The 16,706-nt window shown below is 48.6% G+C and overlaps 6 protein-coding genes across 6 annotated transcripts; 2 read left to right on the forward strand and 4 right to left on the reverse strand.

Moving 5' to 3' along the window:
• Positions 1-299: 299 nt before the first annotated feature.
• C8Q69DRAFT_407798 (DUF1479 domain protein) lies at positions 300-1,787 on the reverse strand (the record flags this gene model as incomplete). Its single annotated transcript, XM_028628167.1, has 2 exons — positions 300-1,469; positions 1,518-1,787. The coding sequence occupies 2 exons, from the start codon at positions 1,785-1,787 to the stop codon at positions 300-302; spliced, it is 1,440 nt and encodes a 479-aa protein (XP_028482029.1).
• Positions 1,788-1,993: 206 nt separating this feature from the next.
• C8Q69DRAFT_478978 (glycoside hydrolase family 5 protein) lies at positions 1,994-3,449 on the reverse strand. The gene has a single exon (XM_028631414.1). It carries the CDS (start codon positions 3,370-3,372, stop codon positions 2,086-2,088), a length of 1,287 nt encoding a protein of 428 aa, XP_028482030.1. The 5' UTR covers positions 3,373-3,449; the 3' UTR covers positions 1,994-2,085.
• A 1,277-nt stretch (positions 3,450-4,726) lies between these two features.
• C8Q69DRAFT_447579 (transmembrane amino acid transporter protein-domain-containing protein) lies at positions 4,727-8,125 on the forward strand (the record flags this gene model as incomplete). The annotated part of the gene is made up of 8 exons (XM_028629219.1): positions 4,727-4,778; positions 4,829-5,079; positions 5,153-5,814; positions 6,322-6,435; positions 6,515-6,597; positions 6,654-7,008; positions 7,062-7,290; positions 7,340-8,125. 8 exons carry the CDS (start codon positions 4,727-4,729, stop codon positions 8,123-8,125), a joined length of 2,532 nt encoding a protein of 843 aa, XP_028482031.1.
• A 509-nt stretch (positions 8,126-8,634) lies between these two features.
• On the reverse strand, positions 8,635-10,220 carry C8Q69DRAFT_530586 (Bax inhibitor family protein). The gene is made up of 3 exons (XM_028633732.1): positions 9,779-10,220; positions 9,649-9,719; positions 8,635-9,574 (listed from the first exon to the last, which is right to left on the reverse strand). Exons 1-3 carry the CDS (start codon positions 9,920-9,922, stop codon positions 8,980-8,982), a joined length of 810 nt encoding a protein of 269 aa, XP_028482032.1. The 5' UTR covers positions 9,923-10,220; the 3' UTR covers positions 8,635-8,979.
• A 518-nt stretch (positions 10,221-10,738) lies between these two features.
• Positions 10,739-12,716, forward strand: C8Q69DRAFT_96556 (putative guanine nucleotide exchange factor). Its single transcript, XM_028634224.1, has 4 exons — positions 10,739-10,844; positions 10,919-11,835; positions 11,887-12,103; positions 12,232-12,716. The coding sequence occupies exons 2-4, from the start codon at positions 10,945-10,947 to the stop codon at positions 12,567-12,569; spliced, it is 1,446 nt and encodes a 481-aa protein (XP_028482033.1). The 5' UTR covers positions 10,739-10,844; positions 10,919-10,944; the 3' UTR covers positions 12,570-12,716.
• Positions 12,717-14,171: 1,455 nt separating this feature from the next.
• C8Q69DRAFT_96578 (putative siderochrome-iron transporter) lies at positions 14,172-16,456 on the reverse strand. Its single transcript, XM_028634225.1, has 3 exons — positions 15,953-16,456; positions 15,264-15,877; positions 14,172-15,206 (listed from the first exon to the last, which is right to left on the reverse strand). The coding sequence occupies exons 1-3, from the start codon at positions 16,249-16,251 to the stop codon at positions 14,233-14,235; spliced, it is 1,887 nt and encodes a 628-aa protein (XP_028482034.1). The 5' UTR covers positions 16,252-16,456; the 3' UTR covers positions 14,172-14,232.
• Between the last annotated feature and the right edge of the window lie 250 nt (positions 16,457-16,706).

Consider the following 16,706-nt stretch of genomic DNA (forward strand, 5'->3'; position numbering starts at 1 on the left):
GCCAAGATAACTGTGCAATCAATCTTCTTGCTTGCTCGAAAAAACTAGCACAATCGTGAAGAGAACAAATAAAACAGTGCTTTTTCCTAGCTGGATCTTGTTCTACAGATGTGCTCGATATGAAGCCAAAACTAATCACATCGGATCTTCCATAGCTGGGTCAAGTCAATTTCGTTCTGGAATGGTAATAAAATATCTGGATGACAATTTTTGCTGACTATATATATATGGAAAGCTATTTATTATAACATGATCCGTTAAGTTGCTTCGAAACTCGCATCTCAACCACAGCACACCGTTCACAACTGCCCAAAGCAGACTTCATTGGCGCGTTCGATAGCCCTTTTCTCACCCTGGCTCATATCGTCTGTGATCTCCCAACGTTTCGTCCCCATGCCCATTGCTTGGAGTCCGTCCGGATTCAACGATGACCAGTTGATCGCGCCTTGGAAACCACTTTCTCCAGGCCCGCCTGCGCCTGGGAAATCCGGCGCTGGCGAGTATGCGAGCGCTGCTTGCCGCTGGCGCACAAGATATTCCACGTTCGTCTCGCAGAGAGGAGCGGCGGGGATGTACATCACACTAGAATCGCCAGCTCCCCGATGTTCCCGGTCGACAGAGTGTATTCCGTCACAGTGCCAGGCGACGTAATCACCAGGCTGAACACGGGGCATAGACACCATGGTGGCCTCCAATTCGAGGTGAGGGTGTGTGGTCGGGTTAAATTCCTGACAGGCACCCGGGACAGAGCCCGGGAAGGTGTTGTCCATTGCAGGAATCAACGTCTCAAGGTTGAAAAACGGTCGCAGAATCGTGTATGCCGTGCTGTGGGTGATCATAGGACAAACGTGCATAGTCCCCTCTCCGGGTCCAGTATCTGACATCGAGAGCCAGCCCTGGAAGAATCTCAGCATTGAACAAGCTCCGGCCCCGTTATACAGATCCATTTTTGCTTTCATGCGGTGCTTAGCATCCCAAGCATCATATTCCTCCCATTTCCCTTCGAGTATCTTGGCGTACACGCTGGAGTACTCTGGATCCTCCCATCGCTCGAGAGACCCGCCGTCCACGTGTGGACCGAGTGTGAACTTGGCATCCCCTGGATTACGGATTCTGAAACGGTCCGCATATGTCAGCGGGTAAGTGGTTGAAAGTTCAGTATCGGGGTCACTCGAATGCCATAGACGCTGGAGGAATCTCTGCGTCTCGAGCATATTCGGGTGTGCTCTCGCCTCCGTCTGTGAGGGCGTCCAGTAGAGCTCATAAACAGCTGGAGAGTCCGGGGGAAATGCTTTCACTCTGTCACGGTTGGCATCAATGTATTCTTTGGCCCTTTCCTTCAATCCCAACGCCATCGATCTAGGAATGACATTGCGAATTACCGCGCATCCTCGACGACGAATCTCTGCAACGACATCGTCAGATATCCTTCCATTCACGACGTCGGAATACGAGATGGAAGGAACAATCTAGAGATAGTTAGTATGTTCCTCATGTAGATAAACCCGTAACCATACATCACTGCCTCTCTTCTTAATTTCCTGCACTTCATCCTCTAAACTGCTCAACAACCTCTTCCAACTATCCTTCAAAGCCTCTTCATTCTTCTGAAAGAGACTCAATTTTAGATTCTGGAACCGTGCCGGCAACGGCTCTGGTTTATAGTCTGGTCGCAAGCTAGGAAATACCGAGGAGATATCACCCGCCGCCTTCGTCATACGCGCCGAAGCAGTCGCAGTGGACGCGGCTCGAACAGCTGATTTTGAAAGGAGTCCTGAAATAGGCATCTTCGAAATTCTATGAAGACCTACAATATCAATCATTTCGTCGGTCTTGACTGCTCAATATATAACTTGTTCTATGGACAGTGCGGAGACCCCAGAGTCGGGAATCCAAATCTGGTAAGCGGCCCGATTTCCTATTCTGGTACTGCAGCCGCTCGGGGTCCATTTCCCCGAGGGGCATCATCGATACACGAAGTAGAACGAGGGTTATTAGAGTGTAGAGAGTCAAGTAAGATATACCAATAATAAATATTACAATGATTTTTAACTAACACAGACTTCTCTCAATTGACACAACTCACTAGGGCCGTGAATTGACCCTAAGTAACTGTTTCTTGTCAGGACCTTGTGTGACCTGCCACATTCTACCTAACATCGCTGAAAACTTGGGATTTCTCCACGCACTCCAATTATGCGTCAATAAACCATAGCTTTCATCATAATCAATAACTGATGATCGAATGTAATAGCTTCCTTGAATAGCCCACACTGCCCAGTCTGCATCGTTCGACTCCATGTAATGCACTAAGCAGCTCAAATACTTATACTCCCGATCTGATAATCCTTGCTTCGGTCCGCCTGTCATTCCCACGCCAAACTCTGAGAGAAATAAAGGTCCGGTGTACGGCTCGTCCCGTCTCAGCACAAATCCGCTGAGTGTGCCATACTGGGCCTTTGCTACCCAGCAGGACTGAGTTGGATTGGGATTGGTGACGGTAAATGAGTATGCGTGAAACTCCCACACGTGTTTACCCGCCCAGGCAGTTGTATTTAGCGGGTTCCAAGAAACGAATGAAAGATCAGTGGCTGATTGAGAACCGCCGATAATGATCAGTACATCTGGATTAGCAGTGTGGACTGTAATTGCCGCTTGCGTGACTAGATTATACCAGTCCTTGTGGCCGTTCAAATCCTGTAGCAGGGGGAATGGCCGAAGCTCGTTGCGCAATGACATTCCCACAACTCCTGGGTGTTCTGTAGCAAAACGCGCAATAAACTCAAGTCCCTTCAGCCAGTCACCGGTATGAAAGTAGCGGCTATTCCAGCTGTTCGTACCTGCAGCTGTATCCCACCAGCCATTGCCGTCAAGAAGGTCACAGCACCAGCTGGCCTTAGAGACATGATTATCGAGAATTGTATATATACCTTTACTGGCAAGGGTGTCGATGACTGCAGCAAAGACGCCCAGGGTCGTTGAGGATGCAAGGAAGGGGTTTTTGGTGAGGGTCTGCTGATACAATGCTGTCATGTTGGAGACAGGGACATCCGCAGACACAGCCGCGAGAGTGAAGGCGTCAGAAACACTAGTATTAGGGGCCAGAGCCATGTCGATAGAATAAGTGAGTCGCACACAATTAAACCCATAGTTGGCAATCAATGTGGAGATGGTATCCACGGACTGGTACTGGAGGCCCTCGGGGATATTCACCTCCATGTGCCCTGCCCAGTTGACGCAACGCAACTTGACGCGGTGGTTATCCGAATCCAGAATCCATCGTGAAGAGGTATGCAACTGTCCTATGACTGGTTGATTTAACTGCACCAGCAAGCAAAGAAAATATGTCGCAGAGACCAGCAGCGTTAACATTGTTGTTAACTTTAGGGATAATGGGTCCCAAGAAGAGTGTGGAAATACATTGATTTTTCCCCAAAGGGGGGCAAACGTTTATTTGGAATGTAGTAAACCTAGTAGAGTCGAACTTCTTTGTATCCGGTGAGTTCCGCGAACTTCATGTGACTGCACGTGGGAGCTTGAGATAGCCAATCGTATGATATAGCAGTTCTCGAACTAATTACGGATTCTTTCTGGCTGTAACCTAATCAACAGTGATGCTGTTCAGATAAACGGATTGTTAGGATGTAGATAGTGATATCATTAAAAAGAAGACTTAGTATGATATTCGATATATTTAAAGAATATTTGGGCAACTTTCTAGATAGAAAGTTTTATACATCTATAGACCTTTCTTATACCTTTCAAATTGAGACTGGAGACAAAATAGTACTTGCAGGTACTCTATATGCCTGATAGGGAAGTCCGGCTTTCAGTAATACTCCGTGAGAATACAGAGAAGTCGGTCAAGGCAGTTTGGCCACAGGAAGTACTGTGACTCTCCAGGGCGACGGGGGCCATAGAACGCCGTACAGTTGCTGAACGGTTTTGACGCTGGAGATGGTGCAATTTACCAGTATGAGGCACATTATCCTCTTCGAGAGCCGAACGAGAGATGCCCTCCTGGGTCTATGATGCCTGTGGATGGGGCGCAGGATCACGATAAGTCACTATATCCTTGTATAGATGAGTACATTGGAGGAGATACAGGTTACAGTCAGGTACTGCATATTTGGCTTGGACGAAACCAGGAGCATGCAGTGTTGATCCTTGGATGCTGCTATAAAATTCTGCTTCAACATTTCATTTCACTGATAGTCGGAGTTCTGCCCGAAGCGACTCCGCTGTTACTCCGTGCTGTGCATAGATACCAGACTGTCTTCGGAGCCGGATTGAGCTCTTATGCTCACTGGGTACTTCCTGTACGCCCGCTGTCTGGACGAACGATTAGTGTATGTACAAGTACATGCAGTCCGAAAGACGGGGATGCTGCAAACAACTCTGAAATGGAGCAGTTTAGAAGATGATTCGGTTAATACAATCTCCATAGCTGCAGTTTCGGTCGCCTGACTCCATCGTTGGTTTAGACTCGGTTCGGGGATCTTCCCCGTTGCAGGGAACTAAGTATGAGCCCCGCGGACAACATCTTCTCCACGAACGATCCAGAGCATCGTGGCAGAAGCCACCGGAACATCGCCGACCGAGAAGAAATGGAGAACAAATTGGGTATGTAAGAGGCCAAGGGAAGCCTCGTGCTGGACACAGGCTGGCTGCCTTTCCAATCTCAAGACACACCTGGAGGATTATCTACTTGTACGGCGTCGTCACAATGGCTTTTTCTGTAAAAGGAAAATCCGCAATAGTCACAGGAGCTGGCTCAGGTACATATCCATAATAGACTGGGGTATTTATTCTTTGCTGACCCGGACAGGAATCAACTTCAGCTTTGCCAAGTTGCTGCTTGTGAATGGTTGCAATGTCCTTATTGCGGATCTGGCCTTGCGCCCTGAAGCACAAGCAATTGTCGACAAGTACTCTGCTAAAACTGACTCATCCCCGAGAGCCATGTTCCAAAAGACAGATGTAACAGACTGGCCGCAGCTGGAGGAAATGTTTAATGTTGCCGTGAAGGAGTTTGGGGAGATTGATATTGTGTGTCCGGGTGCAGGTGTCTATGAACCGGTGTGTACCTCTCATTGTTCGTGGATACCTTTCACCATCAGAAATACTGATAGAAGCTCTCTTCGACCGACAGCACTGGAGCAATTTCTGGCGACCTCCTGGAAGCCCCGAAAGTCGAGACTCAGCGTCAGGTTCCAGATACGCCCTGCTCGATATCAATTTAACCCATCCCATCCGGACCACACAGCTTGCCATCTCTCATTTTCTCCAACACAGGACAAATGACAAGCCGAAACATATCATCCATATCTCCAGCGTTGCAGGACAAAACCCTTCCTTAGCTGCTCCTATTTATGTTGCTACGAAACATGCAATTAGCGGTCTGGTTCGATCATTGGCAAAGCTCGATCGACGCTTTGGAATCCGTGTTACGGCTGTCGCACCCGGTGTCATCAAGACTCCTCTGTGGACCGAGCATCCCGAGAAGCTGAAGATGGTGGATGAGAACGTTGATGAATGGGTCACGCCGGACGAGGTGGCAGAGGTCATGCTTGCTCTCATACAGCAAGATAAGGTCAGCGAGATTATTGGTGACAAGGAGGGTAAAGGCAAAACGTATCCCGTGGGAGGAGGCACTATAATTGAGGTGGGGAAGAAGGCTAGAGCTGTTCATGCATTCAATGACCCGGGCCCAGTAGGCCTTGCGGGAAACACGGTGTCTCATATGAAAGTCGTCGAGGAAGAGGCCTTTGGGTTGTTATCACAGAAGGGCTGGGGAACTACACCGTCTAAACTGTAAGACCTGTTAATAACGAGACTCGAAGCATTCGTCATAGACGATAGCAAAGAATGCAGTATACAAGATGATAGAGACATTGTCACATATTTAACTTAATATAAACATCATCCACGAGTCGCGCAAGATTATTAGCACATATGTATTATACTCATTTTGCAGTTGGCGATATATCAAGTTTGTAGAAATGCTTCTAGACGAAAGATATCGGTGTTGCTAATGAACAATAATTCTGCAAAGTGTTTCATCCTGTGCTGTTATCTCATGTCATAGTATCGTACGTAGCGTGGAGAGATTAATTGACAGTGTTGGTGGTCCGTGGCGACCGGAAGTACCTCCGCTCGGTCGTTGGCACATTGCGCCCGATTGTCGTCTCCGAACCAGACAACTTTCTCATCATCTCAGCGCTGTTGTTGATCTCCCCATCAACGCCCCATCCTCGCTGAAAGCATCGTCGACCGCTGGCTCGAGTCGCATTATGCCACTGTTGACGATTTCATCTGCAGCACTTCCATAACCACCTTTCCGCCGGGCGCACGTGTCACCGACAAATCCGTCATGTTCGACGACGAAGCGGTCGTGGGTGCCTCCGTGGACGCACCGCGGAACAGATCGCGGAGGTATAATCCCTGGACAATGTTTTCATGCAATGGGTTTATAGTCTGAAGGCGTTGGGCTAACCACTGGTCCCTTTAATAGGCGCCTATTGAGAGGAAAGCGAGACAATGGATATCAAGGCTCAGCGAGCTGGATCAGCAGCGTTATCAACCTGCTTAATACCAGTATGGATCTGACGACCCTATAGGGGTTGATTGCATGATGCTGATTCTGTGTTTAGTCGTCGGTGCTGGTGTCCTAGCAATGCCCCTTGCCATGTCCCATTTCGGAATTGTCCCTGGTATCTGCGTTATAATCTGGTCGGGAATGGCGTCTGGATTGGGCCTCTATCTGCAGGCTAGATGTGCACAGTACTTGGACAGAGGCTCTGCGTCATTCTTTGCCTTGTCTCAGATTACCTATCCGAATGCCTCCGTCATCTTCGATGCAGCCATTGCCATCAAATGTTTCGGTGTCGGTGTGAGCTATCTTATAATTATTGGGGATCTTATGCCTGGAGTGGTAGAGGGCTTCTTAGGGAGTGCTCCTGAACATGACTTTCTGGCGCATAGGCAGTTTTGGATCACCGCGTTTATGTTCGTTCGAACAATCCTGGCAACTAAAGTGCTCGCGCTGACGAAAGTTCCAGGTTGGTTGTCATCCCGCTCGCTTTTCTGAGACGACTGGACTCTCTCAAATACACCAGTATCATCGCTCTGGTATCCATTGGATATTTGGTGATCCTGGTGCTATACCATTTCATCAAAGCAGATACGATTGCTGATCGTGGACCGATCCGGGTGTTCAAGTGGGGAGGCCCTCTTCCTGCCTTGAGCAGCTTCCCCGTTATCGTGTTCGCATATACATGCCACCAGAACGTACGTTCAAATCACCTTTAACGGATACTTGACTCTAACATTCTTATAGATGTTTTCCATCTTGAATGAGATCAGCAACAACAGCCATTTCAGAACCACCGGTGTTGTTTTTGCGAGTATCGGCAGTGCAGCCTCGACCTATATCCTAGTGGCCATCACCGGATACCTCTCTTTCGGGAACAGCATCGGCGGTAACATTATCGCCATGTATGCGCCTTCCGTATCAGCTACGATTGGACGTGCTGCGATTGTTGTTCTAGTCATGTTCTCATATCCGCTGCAGGCCCATCCGTGCCGTGCGTCTGTCGATGCTGTCCTGAAATGGCGGTGGAAGTCAAGAGGATCCAATGGCAACGAGGTGTCACCTCATCGTCACCCGCTTCTAGGACCACGTGGAAACCGACCTGCTGAGCCCATGAGCGATCTTCGTTTTGCGGTCATTACGACTATTATCATCATTTTGAGCTACATCACAGCCATGACCGTGACTTCTCTAGAGGCTGTGCTGGCGTACGTTGGAAGTACGGGAAGCACAAGCATCAGCTTCATCCTGCCTGGATTGTTTTATTATAAGATCTCCTCGCCCGAGTCAGACACACACCAGCGCCTCATGAAAGAGGACGACGAAGCGGAATCTGCCTCAGAGGACGATGGAGAAGAGAGTGGAGAAGGCCTCCTAGCGAGCTCTCTGACGTCCAGCGGCATCCTTCGTCGTGGCAAGCGCCAATGGAAAAAAGCTGTCCTCCGGAAGCTGAGCTTAGCCCTTGCCATCTATGGTGTCGTGGTCATGATCGTTTGTTTGATTACCAACACGTTCTTTATTGCCTCGCATTGATATACAGTCTCCTGTACGGATTCTCGACAAGTCGAAACATATGATTGGGATTAAGAGATTAGAGTACACCGATTCAGTGGCTATATCCAGCATTGATCCATAGCCACGAGACCACGAATTCGACTGCCTACGAGCAGATCTTTAACGACAATGCACCGGCGTCCGGGAAGTGGCCTATGAAGTTTCTATGATTTGCTCTTGCTTCCATGAGCGCTCTTTTATACCTTAATTTCTAAATTTGGATAAAAGCTTCGATCCTAAACTACAAAGAGTTGTGCAGGCTTGCAGGATTTTCTCTACTTGGGTTTTCTACAGGGCTTTTTTCATGTCCTTTTTTTTCTTTTTTTTGGTTTTTCAGATTTGGCATGTTCCTGGCTAGGAGATCGCTTTTGCTCATTTTGTTCGGTCTGATGTTTACCTTTTTCTAGGTTTTCTCTTTTGTCTACTCGTATTTCTGTACATATTCTACTCATGATGACCTTTTATTCTCTTGGCAGGATTCGAATTGTTATTGACTTCAAGCTCCTATTCATCGCTATAATGCCAGCTGGCCACCTGATCAACTGATAGTAGACTCAACTCTGTTCACTTAAGACCCGTTAAATGAGTTTAGTGGAACACTAATCTTGTATTCGGCTTAAAAGAGTGTATGCAGGAATGAACACCTGGTACAGACGCAGAGTCAACGATTACAATTACCATGAAAAAGGAACTGGTGGTTTGTTCATAGCTTCCCAGAAAAAAAAGGAAACAACGCACTGAAAGAGAAACAATAAGTAATTCGTACACAAATCAAACTGCTTAACTGGGTCTGCTGATAGAATCAGTTAACGCGGCTGAATGGAGATGTGGAATCAGTTCTGGTTCTGGCTGTTGAGAATACGGAGAATGGAGAGGAAGAGGTTGAGGACGTCAAGGTAGAGGGAGATGGCGGCTGCGATCTCCTCCTCGACGTGGTAGTGGCGCATGACAAGTTGGGTGTCAACCAGGATGTATCCTGAGAAGATAATCGCGGCGACAGCACCGTACGCCAGTTCGACCTTGCTGTTCATCGGGAAGAACGCGGCCATGAAGCCGAAGATGATGAGGATCCATAGCGCACCAAAAAGGTACGGGATCCAGCTCGTGAAGTCATATTTGGTCTGGCACGCGAAAAGAGTCAAAGCAACAAAGATGCCAAGGGTGATGACGAGGGCCTCGACGACGACTCGGGCATCGTAGAAGGATGTCACCACGCTGATAGCGTAGGCCTCCAGCCCTGTAAAGACTGAGAGGAAGAGGAGGTTCGTAGGGTAACTCTTGCGCTTCCAGTACGTAAGGAGCATGAATCCGATCGCTCCAAACAGGGACACGAACATCAGCCATGAGTTCGTCTGGATCCAGTTCCGGTAGCGGTCACTGAAGAAAGACACCGAACTCAGGATAGTGGTGAGAAGGATCTGAACAGTTCTATAAAAAGAAAAGATGTTAGATTCTGTTCCAAAGGAGGATTTTATTTATTCAACGCCTTGAGCGGTACTTACAAGATAGAGTAGACCTTGCGGACGAATTGCATCCGGATGGGTAGAGTCGCCTCCGCAACGGTACCACCGAACTATGCGACGTTTCTGTCAGCCATCTTATCCAAACCACATCCTTAAAAAGAGATCATACCTTGAAATCGTCTGGCACATTATCATCCTCATCCCGGGGAGCAGCGCTGTAATCCGCTGTTGCCTCATACGATGGCGGGGCGTATCCGTGTCCCTCGAGGGAGTCCCGCTGGGGAGCGGGCTCGTATCTTGTATTCGCAGCCATCTTCGTGTCTGTATGTACCTGACGGATCCTATCCTTCGTCTGGGTATCACTTGGTTGCCTGTCTGTTGTAAGTAGATGGATGGGAGAGTGTTCTTCAGCTGGGGCTAGATAGTTAGACTAGGAAACTGACTGACATCCGCAGCCGCCAGAGGCATGACGCGCATCACGTGGCAGCGCGTGGAAGAGCTGCCCTCGAGCACGTGATCCGTCTAGCACTTTCTGCCGCAGATCACAGGTCAGGTGACCTGGTGCTGGATGTGGGATGGCGGTAAGTCAGTTACATGTAACTGCACAGTGTACCATCACACTCGTATGGCATGAACATCACCCCGCCATGGTGTTTCATCTCCCTGCTTTCCAGCAGGCCCTGGGCTGAGCTAAAGCAAGGATATATCACTCAATTTGATTATCTGTTGCTCATACCATCCTATACTGATGTCCTGCTGCTCATCTACTTCGGAATTACCTCATGTGGGGTACATTGTACGCAGCTACATGAGACGGACGACTGTCAGGCAACCCTCGCGCTTAGCTCCTTCGCGCATTCTGTGAGCATGTTAGCTGGAGTTCGGACGCAGCTCTCAATGGCTATTTCAAGTCACCGACAAGAAAAGCCCAGGGCCCCTGGTCTGTCGCGTGCAGTGAGGATCGGTCTCGCTAGATTACGGAGTCTAGGCTTCTAGTCCAGTCAGCCCAAGCTCCCCATGCGGGCCCTCTTCGTAGAGACTACCGAGTGGGCGGAGCTATCCACGACTACCTGACCTACCTGGAAACCTATATATGAAGCAGAGCCAGCCAGCTCCTGCGACTCTTGCATCTAGAGGTCAAATGCACATGACTACCATTTTGGCAGACATCCGCCGATATTTCCCTCGAGGTGAAGTTTGCCTATCAAGGGGACATCGTCTCCGAAACAGTAAGCGTACGTACTCGCGTGCAATCCCCCGCCTTAAAAAGGCTTTACGGGGGCGGTCTGAGAATGACGTCTCTTTGCAGTCTGAGATGGTTCAACCTGGCACAGCATGAGCCAAGCAGTGAGACCGTCGGATCAAGGGTCGCCGGAAACTATCATTGCTGGACAGCCGATTACGGAAGAGACTCCGTGGTTCCTACGGACAGATCATGAAGCTGAAGTGCTCTACGACACCGAGAATGGCGTATCCACCGTGAAAGCTGGCCGATTGAGCGGCCTGGTGGAATACTTGACGCGCCATGACCAGCTCGATACTTCCTTTAACCACGATTTCCTCCTCACGTACCGGTCCTTCACGTCTTCTGCAGAGCTCTTTGAGATGCTAGTTCAACGGTTTAACATTGAGCCGCCAGCAGGGTTGACCCATGCGGAGTTGCAAGTATGGACTCAGCAGAAGCAGAAGCTGATTCGAATTCGGGTGATCAACATCTTAAAACGCTGGCTTGAGCAGTTCTGGGTCGAACCAGATGACGAGACGACCGAAATTCTACTGGATAAGATTCGCACCTTTGCAGAAGCTTCAGTTCCTACGGGTCAAACCCCAGCATCACAAGCACTTCTCGCAGTGATTGAGCAGCGACGTCGAAAGGAGGGCATGACTACCAGTCCGAGAGTCTCCATGCATAATGTGAACATGCCAGCGCCGCTTCTTCCAAAGAAAATGAAGAAATTGAAACTGGTGGAAATAAACCCTATCGAGATTGCGCGGCAGTTAACTCTCATTGAGTTCCAATTATACAGCAAAATCCGGCTTGATGAATGCTTGAATAAAGCATGGCAGAAAAAGGCAGATGCTGGGGCACGGGAGCCTGCTCCCAATATCAGAGCATTGATTCATCATTCCAATCAACTCGCTAACTGGGTTGGAGGAATGATTCTCGCCAAGGATGACCTGAAGAAGCGTGTACGGGTGATCAAGCATTTTGTGGAAGTTGCAGATGTACGAATTCTCTCGCACCACCACTTGGTCCTGTCACTGACTTGTATATAGGCGTGCCGTTCCATGAAGAATTACTCAACTGCGATCTCTATTATTTCAGGGCTTGGGACAGCTCCGGTATATCGACTCGGTCGGACTTGGTCCCAAGTCAGCGAACGCACTTGCGCAGTATTGGAACCGGTACGGCAACTGGTGGCAAGCACTAAAAACTTTTATGAGTACCGTGAGACGTTGCGCCTGGCCAATCCACCTTGTATTCCTTTTCTGGGTACGTGCTTTCATCGCCAGACACTTCTTCCTTTCGGCCGTGACCAGTTCCAGTCTCTTTTTCAGTTTCTCTTTTGTGTGGATTGATCGAATCCTATTCTCCTGCTGATGACCCTGTTTGCAACTCAGGAGTCTACCTTATGGACCTCACATTCATTGAGGACGGAAATCCATCCTTGACACCTTCAGGGATGGTCAACTTCAGCAAACGCAGAAAGGCAGCTGCAGTCATCCGAGATATTCAACGATTTCAAACTTCGCCGTTTCTCTTCAAGCCCGTCCCTGAGCTGCAGGAGTTTATCGTCGGCAATCTCCAAGCCGCTCGCGATGTTAACGAAATGCATGAGCGAAGCCTGCAGCTGGAGCCAAGAACGCCGCAGGAGGAGAACAATGGTGGTGAGGTGCCGTATGTCTCCACCGGCAGCCATATGAGTGCATTCTTGATGGCCAGTATGGCGATGCGATAACCGCAATGAGCTACGATGGGCACCCACGGCGTTTTTTGGTGCGGGCGTTTTCAAAGTTTCCTACTAGCGATACCCAGAAACTGTTAGGAAGTAGTCGAAATACTTTATTGGATTCTTTTTCCTATGTGCGCGGATCTCCCTCGATCCATTTCGATCGTCGTCCAGTCAATAGCTCTGGCCCGCATTTGGCGCCACGGAGTTGCTCGAAAGTTTAGCATTCGGTGTCCCACCACCAACGGTTAAACTCTTTCGCGTCACAAGCTGCTCGAACTGCTCAAACCCAACCTCCCAACATGCGCATCTACTCGATGACTGGTCGGGTAGATATTAATCGGGACAGTGATTGTACGCGTAGTGCTTGTCATTGTCATCCTGTAGTTTCTGCGGAAAGAAGCGCACTGTACGCATCTGCAATCGCGGCGCAGTTCCCTTCGCCCTTGTTACTTAGCCCCCACGGTCTTTGTCCCGCACGGCTCCGATATTCGACTGTATCAAACCTCATAGCTTGATTTTTCTATAGGCTGGATGCCACCGAAACCTTTTTCCCATCAGTAGAAAATTAGCAGCGCCGCAAAAAAAAAAGAACACACGCACACACACACGCGCCATCCCTCCCTGTACATACATACGTACGACAATCCAATCCCTCCATCCGGAACTCACTACTGCTGATGGATGCTTATGCATACCAAACTCCGATATCGCATATAATCCAACAACAACTTTCTGGATCTACACCACCTCAAAGCTCAAACCCCTCACAGCCACTCAGAAATCACCCCGGCCCTACCTATTTCCCAGAAGGCAACTACTTAACTAGACCCGTTCCAAGGATCCTGAACTGAACGAAGAATGCATTAGTTTCGCGTTAAAACCTTAAAAGACCGATAATAATTACATGAGAAGAGGGAGGAAAGAAAGCTGTGCTCATGACGGCATAATATGCACACGTATACAGCGTATATGAGATGTATGTATGTATGTATGTACTCCGTACATCTACTATACTATACTGTACATGAATGTATGCATGTATTGTACGGTCTCGGAAACACACACACATATCCCTGTACTTTGTTCCGGGGGTATGTTCTCTATTGTGTGTGCTATTTGAGCAAATTTTTGAACAGAGCCCATACTTATAGTGAGCAAGTGAGTTGTTGCTTTGAGGGGTACGTAAAATCATTTAAGAACTAAGTAGAGGTCCGGATCTCATGTGAAATCATTATCGAGGAAACGTAAAAATAAAAGTAATATTTTTCCACATCTGAAATAGGCTAGAAAGTTGGGTTTTCGTATATACTTCGATTTTGATATTTCAGGGGGTTATAATTGTGCAAACCTAAAAGAAAAAAAAAAAAAAAAAAAAAAAAAAAAAAAAAAAAAAAAAAAAAAAAAAAAAAAAGAAAAGAAAAAGAAAAAGAAAAGGAAGAAAAAGAAAAGGAAGAAGAAGAAAAGGGGAAAAGAAAAAACTGTATACACCATCGCAACAGCGAGGAAAATTAACAACGACAAGGAATCATCCTGCGGACCAATTGTGAACATAATTTGGATATATATAATACCTCCCATAGATACATACCAGAGCCACTTTTCGGATACATAGTTCGTATAGTCATTAGATAGAGATAAAAAAAAAAGAAGAAGAAATGGGGGAACTGCTTCAGATGACGACGCCCTTATTCTGCTTCCTATCAAGACGATAGTTTTTCCAGACCCCAATGGCAGGAAATCCCAGAGCCAAGATGGCTGTGGCGGCAATACATGCGTCTCGCATGTAAATACTCCATGCGTAGTCGATGGCAGTTCTGATTTCTGAACCCAGCGGGTATAGCTCTTGCTTGACGTAGCCGCCTGCATAGATAGCGATGGCCTCGGCTTTCGCATCGGCAGGAAGCGCCTCGGTAAGGGCATCCACAAATGTGTTCGAGTATATAGCGGCTGAGACGGCGTAACCGATTGCGCTGCCGAGGCTAGAGAACAGACTGAGCATGGAGAGCATCATGGGGACGCCTTCGCGGTCTGCAGCTGCCATAACTGCCATATCTTGTCCGATGACAAGGGTGCCGCCAGCAAAGGCGATGAAGATCTGACACATAACGATGTAGCCGATCCCGCTGTGGGAGGATGGAGATGTATTCTTGTCGTCGATTATATAGCCCTGGCCGCGGAAATGGATCATTAGGCCCACACCGAGGATGAGAAGCGGGAGGCCAAATCCAAGACATAAGTATTTGAACTGTCGCGTTACACGGACAGCAATACCGAACAGGACGGACCAGAAGCAGGAGCCGACGTTGTAGATTTGTCCAATGTAGCCAGCCATCCCGACCGAGAGGCGGAAGACGACGATACAGAAGCTGAAAAGGTACAGATCCCAACAGTAGAAGCTCAAGAACATGATGGCGGCGAGGCAGCACGCGCCGACCACGGTGCGTTCTTTGAACAGTTCGTACCGGATGAAATGTGTGCGTGCGCCAAAGCGTTCCCATGCAGCGAAAACGAAGAATAAGCAGAATCCGATGATTACCATTGCGATAAAAGTGGCACTTTTATACTCTGCACGACCATAGCTGGTCAGGCTAAATGGGAGCAGGATCAAGATGAATGCAGCCATGAGGAGGAAGGCGCCAATGACTAGAATAACCAACTGTCAGAAAGGTAAGGGATAAATTAGGTGAGATCTCCACATACGATCAAACTCATGAATATAATGGATCACGGATTCCATCATCGTGCGTCCACTTGGCCGGCGAGGGTAGATGCCCATTCTCTCAGCCTTGCGCTGATAGAGCTTGAAGATCAGAGCGACTGGAAGAAAGACGACAGGGATGATGATGGCGAAGGCGCCGTACGCCCAACGCCAGGACGCCGTCTTCAAGAACGACTGCGCTGCCAAAGGACCGGTGAATGCGGTACAGATAAAAGGCGTACTGGCAAACGCAAAGGCGAACGCCCGGTTGCGCAGGCCGGAGGTATCGGCGACAAAGACGTCCAGGATCAAATATAAGGCATCATATCCAACCCAGTAAAGAGTGTATCCTGCTGCATAGGAATTCGGACCATTGCACGATGCTAGAATAATGATACCAATCAAGTAGACCGCAAGTGAGATTAAGAACCCTTCGCATCGGCCCCAGAGGTTCAGGGTTCTAGCTACCGGAAGCTTCATGACTCCTGCAACGATGTTTGATAAGATATTGGCCGTGCTGACTTGAGGTGCTGCGGAAAAGGTCGAATAGGCATTTTGGATGATGCTGCTGCTAATTGAGGACTGGAGGGCTAGCATGAAGAAGGCCAACCAGATCCTGTGGTTGATCCCAATCGTTAGAACCGACTTCACCTAATTCTGTATTAGGGCCGATATCATTGTCCATGCTTACATCGCATAAGTCCCATAAGCAGCTTTCTTACTCCAAGCCAGTGCCGCAGCCTCTGCTTTCTGGACACCTGGTTGAGCTCGCCGTGTTGTCGTGCCATCCGTCTCACCGTAGGAATGACGGTTAATCTCCGTGTTATTCGACTGTGCCTCTGAGCTCACAGTCGTAGAATTGATCTCAAAATCGTTCCCGGATAGTCCATCTTTCTCGTCTTTGAATTTGAAAGTAGAGTCTCTCGACCCCACTATATTCCTGACAGTTCGAGTATCGTTCCTCCCTCGAACGACGTCGAGCACACCCATAGTGGCGGAAAAGGAATCACTAGTTATCTTCACGCCTTATTAGGCAGCGAACAACTGACTCGTCCTGCGCTGAATACTCGAATAGTAGTGATGTCTGCGTGTTCAGATCCAGACGGGCAGAATCGCACGAGGGACATCGACAGTTACATTTAATCGACTACATGTTTCGGCCAAAGCCGACACGGGCCTGCACCCAAATGGCCCCAAGACTCGGGGATCGTTCCATCCACCAGGGCCATGGCCGGGGTTGATCGCACGACACCGGGGATGGCCGGGCATAACGGCCTGTCATGATGGCCATTAGCACATGAAATCCACCAAGCACGACACTAAGGCGTTAGTTATGTCGTAGTCGAGAGGCCGAGTCACGTACATGGGTCACTTGCAGCGTCCAGCCTTGACCACTCATGGTTACACTGAGCTGGGGTGGGAAATTAGACCGTCGAGACACTCAC

Source organism: Paecilomyces variotii (genome assembly GCF_004022145.1).
Source record: "Paecilomyces variotii strain CBS 101075 chromosome Unknown C8Q69scaffold_13, whole genome shotgun sequence".
Taxonomy (NCBI): Eukaryota; Fungi; Ascomycota; class Eurotiomycetes; order Eurotiales; family Thermoascaceae; genus Paecilomyces; species Paecilomyces variotii.